Raw genomic sequence first — 10,294 nt, forward strand, 5'->3', positions numbered from 1 at the left:
CCTCACCTGAGGATATGTTTGATTTTTTCTTTTTTTTTTTTTTTTTTTAAGAGGCTAGGGACGGGGGGTGGGGGGGACATTGATTGGTTGCCTCCTATATGTGCCTTGACTGGGGATCGAATCTGCAGTCTTTTAGTGTATGGGAGGATGTGCAGCTGAGCCACTCAGGCAGGCAACTCAGCTGATTTTTAAGCATCATTCAGGCTTCAGTGTATTTAACTTAACATTTTTTAATTGGAAAATTTAAAAAAGATAAAGTAGATGGAATAGTAAGATAAGCTCTTTATGTACCTACCATCAGATGTCAGCATTTCTCACCCCAGAGCCCATCTTCCTTCATCTCTGCCTCCACCTCCTGCCCCTCGTCTGTATCATATGGAGGGACAGCCAGACGTCATAGCACACACCCAGCACTGTTGTAGCCTGTGTCTCTAGGAGGTAAGAACTGAAAGGGCATAGCTTCATTATCATTCTAGAAACATTAGCAATGGCATCAGTGTCATCACCTATCCAGCGAACTTCCTGTTTCCTGTTGTTTCATAAATATCCGTTCTGTCCCGGAAGTTAAGACCGGTGGATAATATCTAAGTCTTCTAATCTGTAGGTCCCCCTCTTCTGTGTTCTCTTTTGCACAAAGCAAATGTTTTGTTAGTTACTGGAATTAAATGTGGGCCGTGGGTGTTTGTCACCCCGTACGCAGCCAGCAGAGGCCATGTTGCTCTCTGGGACAGCTGCTCTGCCTGTGTGTGGGTGAGGGTGTGGGCTGGTCAGGGGCTGACACTGAAGGGCCGTGACTGTCCCCTCATCCGTCCAGGTGCAGGTGGCTTTCCTCCGCTGCTTCCCATTTCACGGCTTTGTTCCCTTGCTGTTGGCCAGTCCTCTGACCTCACTTCATACTCAGATGTCAGCACAGGCTTGTAACAGAGCTGAACCGTTCGGACTTGAGCAGCACCCAGTTCACGTTCAGGGCATTGACTGTTCTAGAAATGAGTTTTCAGGAATAGATGACTGGGCTTATTATGTGTTTTCCCCAGAAAATCATGGACTCGCGGTAAATGGAAAACCACGAGTTACCAGTCTTACTGAAAGATCAGTGGGCCGTGTCTGCCAGCAGAGGGGGGCAGCTTATCCACCTTAATCTGTCCTGTTTCCCTGTGCGGGCTCCCATCTCTGGTCTACTCGGCTGCCAGCTCTCCATAGAGAGCAGGCCTGAGGTTCTTCTGACAAATGGGACCATCTCTTGAAGAACACAGCAAAGTCTCAGGCATTTAACATAATAAAATATTTTATTAGAGTCAGTTATTTGTTAAAATAATGTCCTTCACATTTCGCTAAAGTGCCAGTTTCAATAGTACAAAGCAGGCGCTTCCACCAGGCTTATGAAACCAAGACGCAGACGACCGAAGGTGTAAGGAACACTTTCATGGCAGCATAAAGTAGGAGAATACTTCTAAAGGCTTGACTCGCTCACTTGGGGCCCTTTCACACATCTTTAAATTTATTTTCTTTAATCTTTCAGAAAGCCATTCTGAATGTGCTTATTATACAATTAAATAGCTATAAACTAAATACTCGCCGCATAAGAACAGTGACCCGCTCTCAGATCAGGACAGCGCAGTATATGCCGAGCGTCGCTCAGATGCTGACAAAGTGCAGTGCAGGTCAGGCGGGGGTGGCGCGGGCTGTCCTGCGACAGGAACCCGGTTTCTGGCCATTTTCCCAACAGCAGCAGCCGTGTTGGCTCCTGTGCTGCATGCGATTGAGAGAGAAGATTCTTCCCACTTCCACAGGACAGGTCAGCTGTATTACATACATCATTTCATACGTTGTTAGGAAAAGGCCACTCCAAGGCAACCTGTTCTGCCTCCCTGAGGGGGTGCTGGACAGTGCAGTGCTGTGGGAGGTGGGGGTCAGGTCAGTAAGTGGGTCAAACTGCATGACAGAAAGGGACACGTCCCGGCTGTGGTCAAAGGTTTTTCATGGGTCAGTACAAACTGATGCTCTAATTCATTATCAAAATGTTTATTTAACCCTGGCTGGGTGGCTCAGCTGGTTGGAGTGTCTTCCCATACACCAGAAGGTTGTGGGTTTGATCCCCAATTGGGGCACATATGGGAGGCAACTGATCAATGTTTGTCTTTCCCTTCTCCCTAAAATCAATAAACATATCTTTGGGTGAGGATTTTTTTTTTTTTTAAGGTTATTTGGTGTTGACATGGCATCTGTTTTCTCAGATGTGTTCTTCAACATCTATCAGTCGAAGGTGTTAAACTCGGAGAGTGGGGGGCGGGGACAGACTTGCCCACTGGCACCTGAACTGCAGCCTGACTCAGTTTGGTGAAAGCCCAGAGAACGTAGCTGAAAACACGTGGTCTGAGTTGCTGCAGCTGTAGAGAGAGACGCATTGACAGAAAAGGAAAACCCAGGCTGGCCATTCCCCTATTCTTAATTAGAAAAATAGTCCTAATATGGAAAAATAGCCTCCGACACTAGAGTTTGCAAACTATGGCTCTTGAAATAAGCAAGATAACCGAACTACAAATGTTGTCAACGCTCATTTCATTTCATATCTCAGAAGTCTGCCCTGCCTATAAGAATCAGTCACACACTAAATTCTGTAGGGAAGCAAAAAGCTCTAAGCAAAGCAAGCTTTCAGTTGTTTCTCAAAGCTGGGACTGGGTTCTCCCCAAGAGGGCTGACTTCCCAGGAGAAGTCACAGAACCTTTCAGCCAGTCTCAGAGAAAGACTTGGAGGACTTAGTCCTATGTTTCTGGGTCTTGTCCCAGTCTTGGCTTCTCCCCACCTTAGTGCAAATTCTGCTCCAGAACCTGTTCTGGTCATGCAAGGAACACTGTTGCCCCCAACGCCTGCTAGGACCGCCATAAGCACAGGCCACCAGCACGGATGGCAGACACCACACAACATTTGCTAGCTCAAAAGAAGAAAATAAATACCTTGGTTGAAATGTTATAAGTTACCATAAAGACAAGGCTTAATAATTTAGTTTTTTTCTTTGAAAAAAACATGTGGAGGTAAAGAATGTTTAGGTTCCTTATCTGTCTCCTTTTGCTTTGGGAAACGACAGGGTTTCTAGAAATGCTAAGTTTTGATTTTTTTTGTCCCCCCTTGGAAATCCTGTTACCAAGGGAGGCTTTAAAGGGTTAAGGTTTCACAGGTAGTGTCTCCTTGAACCCAGAGTGGTTGGGTTTGGCCTCAGGCAGTGCCACCGGGTACTCTGCTGTGGCAAAGAGCAGGGTGTCCAGGGTGGTCTCTGTACACTTGGCAATGAAGCGAATGAAAGGCCTCACGTCGCCTTCATTGGCAACTTCCAGTACATGGTAGTACTCAGACCTCTGCTCCTTGCGGATGGTAATGGGTGGGTAGCCCGCCTGCATTAGGATGAGGTTCATCAACAAGCGTGAGGTCCTTCCATTGCCGTCAATGAAAGGGTGGATGTAAACAAGTTTATAATGGGCCAGGGCTGCAAACTCAACGGGATGCAAATTCATAGCATCCTCAGAGTTGAGCCACTGTATGAACTCTTGCATCTGCTTTTCCACATCCTGAGGATGGGGAGGGATGTGGTGTCCCACAAGGACCTGTGTCGTCCGAAACCTGCCAGCTTCCACGGGATCCACATAACCCAGCACCCGCCTGTGGATCTCCAATACATCGCTGATGGTGACGGACCCGATGCGGGAGACCAGTGTTGTGTTGACATACTTCATTGCTGCGTGCATGCCAATGACCTCGTTCTGCTCCTCCAGGCTCTTTCCCGGCACAGCATAGCGGGTCTCCAGGATGTGCCTGATTTCTGAGAGGGTAAGGGTGTTGCCCTCGATCGCAACCGTATGGTAGATGTGATGGTAGTACGTTTCCTCCATGACCCTTCTCAGTGCAGAGCTGCCCTTGGGGATGGACATGACCTTCTTCACTTTGCTGTCGATGATGCTGAAGGACCTCTGGTCGATCTCCTCCACCAGCGGCAGTGTGCGGTCCCGGTTGATGAGCGCTTTCTTGTGGTCGGGCGAGATGGTCAGCGCTCTGGTGTACAAGTAATCGGCCTGGATGATGTCCTTTTCCTCTTCCGAGAAGATGCCAAACTCGTTGAGCGCATCCACAAAGTCTGGGTCCATGTTGAGGGCGTGCAAGAAGAGCTTGTGGGCTTTCTCCCGCTTGCCTTGGCGCTTCATTTCCAGGGCTTGGTTCAGAGCTGCTTTGGCTTCCAACTTGCCGGCTAGAAAAGAGCCAGAGAGGCAGTCAGGGAGGGCAGGGAGTGGCACAGCACATTCAGGTGAGTGGTCAGCTGTGCTGGGCCCCAGGGGGCTTGTTCCAGCCACACTGCTCATGCCTTTCAGCATGCGCGGTACTACTGCGCATGTGGATGAGTTTATTCCCCACAGCCCCACGGGGCGGTAGGCTGGTGGTTTTCCATCTGTCTCAGAGCCTTGGGAGGCGTCACCTGGCCCCTGCCTTCCTCCTGCTACATGGAGTAGCTGTGTTCCTCTGGCCACACTCCCATCACTCGGCCCTCCCTGCATCCTGATAGGGCCTCCCTGCCTCTGTAGGCCAGGCTGAGAATAGCTTCCCACTGGTACTGACCCCTGAGGGATCCCCAACCCTGGGCCCCTCTTTAATTCTTTTAACCTAGTGGTTTTCAGCTGCACTGTGCTGGACATGTAGCCTTCCTTCCACCAGCTTCTCCACCAGTTTGTGTCAGCCACTTGTACTGGGCTTTAGTTCCTCAAGTGCCCGAGGCTCTCTTATCCGCAGGTCTCTGCTCAAAAGCACTTTCCCCTCTAGTCTCAGCTTAGGCACCCCCTCCTCCAGGGAGCCTTCCTGGTGTGCTCCTGTGGCCCCCTTTGCTCCCCCATCACCACACTGGTGGCACTGTGTGGGTCACCTATCAGCTTGGTAGGCTGGGAGGTCAGGGCTGACTTTTTCACTGTAACACTCCGTGCTCTGCACACGAAATATCTATGGCATCCACGAGTGTTGAAAGTGATGTGAGCATCATGGGAGAGTGAGAAGACTCCTTGTTTCTCCCCCGTAATGTACAAAGAGTCAGACAATTATAACTCAACAAAGGATTCCCCTGCTTAACACACAGATGTGCCTGGAAGATCCACGCACAGGGGCATCTGAGGATGGGAAGTCGGGGAGGCGGGTGGGGGAAGGATGGACGGGGGCCGCAGATGATGCTCATCATCCACCTTGGCTCCAGCAAGTGCGGCAGCGGTGTGAAGTCCTGCCTGGAGAGGTCGTGTGGCTGCCCTCACACTGGAGCCTGGAGTGTAAGCAGGGGAGGGCAGTCTCCCTCCGGGAAAAGGCATCTCCCTTCCCGGCTCCCCATCTAGGCAAAGCCAGGAGGAGGCAGCTGGGAAGTCCTAACAGTGGGGCTGACAGCCTCTGCTGCTGCTGGGAGGGTGGTGGGGTGCAAGTCGTGAGATTGCAGACTTGTCTCCCCTGCCCCAGATACCCTGGCAGAACCTGGTAAAGAAAGCTGGGAAATGAAACTACAACATATCAGCGTTTGGGGGATGAAGCAAAAGCGCAGTCCTCAGAACAGCGAACGCAGACCAGTGGAACTGAATGGAGAGCCCAGAAATAAACCCACACGTGTATGGGCAACTAATTTTCGTAAAAAGTCACATCCATAAAATGGAGAAAGGAAAGTCTCTCCAATAAATGCCATTGGGGAAAGTGGAAAGCCACATGCAAAAGAATGAAACAACTGACACCATGCACAAAAATTAACTAAACATGGATTAAAGACTTGAATATAAGACCTGAAACAATGAAATACACAGAAGAAAACACAGGCACTAAACAAATACCTTGCTCAGAGGGTTTTGTGAACTTGACCCCAAAGGTGAGGGAAGCAAGAGCAAAAAAATGAATGGGAGCTAAAAAGCTGCACAGCAAAAAAGAAAGCATCAACAACAAAAATGCAACCAACTGAACGAGAGAGATTTACAAATGATACGCCCAAAAGGGGTCAATATGCAAAACATATAAAGAACTCATACAATTCAACAACAATTAACAGGCAGGGGACCTGAATAGACATTTTTCCAAGGAGGACATACAGGATGGCCAACAGATATATGAAAAGATGCTCAACATCATCACCCTGACCAGTGTGGCTCTGCTGGGCGTTGTCCTGCAACGTGAAAGGTCATTGGTTCGATTCCTGGTCAGGGCAGGTACCTGGGTTACGGGTTCCATCCCAGGTCAGGGTGCCTGTGAGACGCAACTGATTGATGTTTCTTACATCAATGTTTCCCTCTTTCTCCTCCCTGCTCTCTAAAATAAAATCTTAAAAAGATGCTCAGCATCACTAGTTACAAGGGAAATACAAATCAAAACAAATGAGCTACCACCTCACACCTGTGAGAATGGCTATTACCAATAAGAGAGGAGACAGCAAGAGTTGGAGAGGCTGTGGAGAACAGGGAACCCTAACACTTCTGGTAGGAACGAACTTAAGTGGGTGCAGCTGCTGTGGAAAACAGATGAAGGTGTCTCAAAAAATTAAGACTAGAGCTACTGGATGACCCAGCAATCCCCCTTCTGTGTATCTACCTGAAAAGTTTGAAAAAACATTCATAAATATGTATATAGCCCTATGATCATTGCAGCATTATTCACTGTGGCCAAAACATGGAAACAACCCAGGCGTGTCCTTCGATGCATGAATGGATAAAGAAGTGGTACATATGTACAATGGAATACTACTCAGCCATAAAAAGATGAAATATTGCTATTTGCCTTTGCATGGATGGATCTTGAGAGTATTATGCTAAGTGAAATCAGATGGAAAAGGACAAGAACCATATAAATTCACTCATGTGAGATATAAAAGCAATGACTGAGCACATAAAAACTCATACAATTGAATGGTTCCCAAAGAAAAGTGGGGGGAGGGTAGGAGGAGGACAAAGAGGGTAAATGGGGTCAAATATGGTGACAGGAGGAGACTAGACTTCGGGTGGTGGGCACACAATGCAGTATACAGATGACGTATTCTAGACTTGTACACTTGAAACTTACATAACCTCATTAACCAGTGTCACCCCACAGAATATACAGATGTCATGTTATCAAGCTGTATACCTAAAATTTGTTATTAACTGATGTTACCCCAGTAATTTTAATTAAAAAAGTGTAAGGAACATAAATGATAGATAAATGTGGCATAATAAAAAAAGCCAAAAACCAACAAGAGTTGAGGAGAGACAGCCACTCTGTCTTACCCGGAGAGGACTTGGTTTTGACCACCAGCAGCGCCTCATCCTTGGAGGTGACACTCATTTCTGTGGATGGTCTGGTACATTTGGTGACGGCGTGCTGTGCCCTGTCCTCCTTGCTGCTGAGCAGGTAGAAGCCTTTGAGCAAGGCCAAGCACTGCTCCTCCATGGCCCCCAGGGGCAGCAGCAGGGCGAGCAGGGAGCCCAGCACCATGCTCAGCAGCGTCATCCACAGGAGGCGGCCCCACATTGACACCCATTTAGGTTCAGTCACGGCCATCACTGAAGCCATTGGCATGAGTGTCATCTGGACTCAAGGGTGGGCCCCTTGCACATGCCCACAGTCGTCTGAGAGCTGGATCTGAAAGGAGCCAAGAGTTGGAGATGAGGTAGGGGAACTGGTGTGTTTAGGATACATATCTGACTCCAGCTAGGGCTTGGAGACCCCCACGCCTCTTAACTCACTACGATTGGGGTGGGGGCAAGCAAGGAGTGGATAGAAATGGGGAGGGGCCAGCCTGGAAGGATTGGTACCACCTCCAGGGTGCTGTGTCTGAAAAGTAATGCTGCAGTTGCCCAGCATTTATTAAGCACTTATTGTGTGCCAGGCCCTGTGCGAAGCACTCAGGAAGGACCTACACATACCCTCTGCAGTCTTCAACAGGTGCTGATGCTAATTGTCACCCCACTCTGCAGATGAGAAGTGCCTCTTGCCCCAACTCACCCAGCAAGCAAGGGACAGCCTTGGGACTTGAATTCAGGACCCCGTGGCTCTAAAGTCTCCCCTCCTTCATCATAAATTCTGTGGCCTCTGACCCCAAACACTGAGTGTTTGGGACAAAAATAACAACCACACACACATACCCAGATTGGCCAAGGCTGTTCTGAGGCCCATTCTTTGATAAGCAGAACTGTATGGGGGCCTGATTTATCGTCACATGGCTGGCCACCTCTTCCTGCCTTCATCCTGGTATTAGCTGCATTGCTCGCCTACCCTCTGGCCCTCCTTTTCTGGCCTGTCCAGCAGGGATGCCACTTAAGAGTTTGGGTAGTGGAACATCCCCAAAAGAACTCGGGGTGTGGGCCAGAGCCAGCGACCCCTTGCCCTCTGTGACGGGGGCTTGTGCCTGGGGCTGGCAGTGGGAGTGGAGCCGTCAGGCATGCAAGCACCATTATGCTCACCAGAAGTCTTTACTGGGCAATATGGTGTGCCGAGCACTGAGGCGCTAGCCGTGCGTTCTCTCACGCAACCCTCAGTACTCTTGAAGGACAGCTACGCCAGCTCCATTTTACAGAGGACCGAACCGAGGCACGGACAGGGTGAGTCAGCTGCCAGAAGGCCCACACGGAGCAAACAGAAGCACAGGAACACATCCCCAGGGGCCCGAGTCTTCGCCTCTCTCGTACCCACAACTAGGGCCTGTGCACCTGCCGCGGCCGCTCCTGGTGCTGGGCCTCCAAGAACCAGGAGAGGCTGGTTCGCTTTCGGATCGCCCAGGGCTGTAGGTCTAATGGCGGGGGCCGGGGGTGGGGGGTCGTTGTACAGAACATCAGAAATGCCTTGGAACGCGCTCTAACGGGGATACGGAGGCTGGGGGTCACTTCGTCCAGGTCGTGTGTGCGCTCTCCCCGAAGGACGGGCTTCTCGGCGGGGCTGCAGTTCGCTGGGGTGTGCGCGAGGAGCTGGAAGTGCGTTCCGGAAGGCGCGAACCTCTGCCCCCAACTACTCTAGGAGGGGGAAACTGAGGCCCAGGGAGGGGAGAGCACTGGACTAAGGTAATTTTGGGGAGCCGCCCCTTTCCGAACCCCGCCCAGAGCTCTCTGTCCTACCGCACCCTTCCCGGCTAGCTCCTTCCAAACCCCTCGGGCTCGCCCCCTCCTCACCGCGAACCTCGCCAGGCCCTACAGCTGCCTTCTCGGCGTTCGCAGGCTCCGCCGCGGGTTCGCAGGACCGCCTCCCCCGCCGCCGGCCTTCTGGCCCCACCCCCTCCGACTCGCCATTGGTCGGCCGGCCATTCTCGTCACGGCGGGTTGGCTTCCCGCACTGGTCCGCCCCTCGCATTTCCGGGTTCTTGCGCCGCCATCAGCTTGCCGGGTAAAGGCTCGCCGTGGGCCACTCCCATTGGCTGGCTTCTGCGTTGGTCTCGTGCTCTCAGCAGCCAGTAAACAGCTGAAGGGGCGGGGCCTGGGAGACTCGTGGGAGTAACGGGTGCAGAAATACCTGCGCGGATGCGGTTTTGGGGTACACTAGATGCAGGGACGGAAATGGGGAAACTCACAATCCCGTCCCCTTGAAACTGCTCACCTTCCCGCAGGTCTCATTGGCAGGCATCTCTCCTGGCTTCAGTTTCCTTAGGTGTAGTATGAGGATGGTGGTGGTTTGCACCTCTCCATCCTAACTTGGGTATGAGACAATATGGGAAGGTGGGGAGTGTGGAGAATGTGCGAGCACCTGTCTTGTCCAAAGTGGGCAGCAGCGTCTCAGGTTTAACCTACATTTATTATGCTAGGAGGCAGTTCAGAAGTTGACAGATTTTCCAATTTTTCAAAAGAAGTGTCAGGCCTAGATTTTTCAACAAAATCTCCAGATTTCTAAACAGTTGGCATGCTTGTCTTCTGGCTACAGAGAGCTGCCAAATTCCTGCTTAAAAGTTTTTAAAATGGGCAGGAAGCCAGCCAATGAGTCCGCTTACCTGGCTGTGTTTCTGCAGAAATTTAGAGAAAGCTGGCAATAATAAAGCCATGTTACAAGCCTTAAAGACAATGACGTCGTTAAGCTCCCAGAAAGTGGCTTTAAGAAAAAATAAAATAAAATGGGCAGGAGATGGTAGCAGGAAACGCAGGAAGCGGCCCCACAAATGACTCTCAGCAAATGGTTGCAGCACTGTCCACGGACACCAGGGGGCAATGATTCACCTGGCATCAATCACTTCCCGCAATTAATCCCCACTGCCAGGAGAGCACACTCAATTTTCTTTCTCGACTTTGTCTGCATTCAGTTGTGTTAAAGGCACAAAATATGGCCCCTGAAGCGATATTGAAAA

General features: G+C 50.4%; 1 protein-coding gene and 1 non-coding gene across 2 annotated transcripts; one reads left to right on the forward strand and one right to left on the reverse strand.

The window, feature by feature from the left end:
• Nucleotides 1-2,565: 2,565 nt before the first annotated feature.
• Nucleotides 2,566-9,214, reverse strand: FICD (FIC domain protein adenylyltransferase). The gene is made up of 3 exons (XM_090291093.1): nucleotides 9,135-9,214; nucleotides 7,257-7,611; nucleotides 2,566-4,237 (listed from the first exon to the last, which is right to left on the reverse strand). The coding sequence occupies exons 2-3, from the start codon at nucleotides 7,555-7,557 to the stop codon at nucleotides 3,162-3,164; spliced, it is 1,377 nt and encodes a 458-aa protein (XP_090147219.1). The 5' UTR covers nucleotides 7,558-7,611; nucleotides 9,135-9,214; the 3' UTR covers nucleotides 2,566-3,161.
• A 705-nt stretch (nucleotides 9,215-9,919) lies between these two features.
• On the forward strand, nucleotides 9,920-10,049 carry LOC149996951 (small nucleolar RNA SNORA33). Its single transcript, XR_016507342.1, has one exon. It is a non-coding gene; the product is annotated as a small nucleolar RNA SNORA33 (small nucleolar RNA).
• Nucleotides 10,050-10,294: the final 245 nt, after the last annotated feature.

The sequence above is a fragment of the Furipterus horrens genome, unplaced genomic scaffold (genome assembly GCF_987537825.1).
Source record: "Furipterus horrens unplaced genomic scaffold, mFurHor1.1.pri manual_scaffold_11, whole genome shotgun sequence".
NCBI lineage: Eukaryota > Metazoa > Chordata > Mammalia > Chiroptera > Furipteridae > Furipterus > Furipterus horrens.

Coding starts and splice junctions, on each gene's coding strand:
- FICD (XM_090291093.1), bottom strand. CDS start 7,557: ATGACACTCATGCCAATGGCTTCAGTGATGGCCGTGACTGAACCTAAA. Junction 4,238..7,256: donor CAAAACCAAGTCCTCTCCGG/GTAAGACAGAGT, acceptor GCTCTTTTCTAG/CCGGCAAGTTGGAAGCCAAA.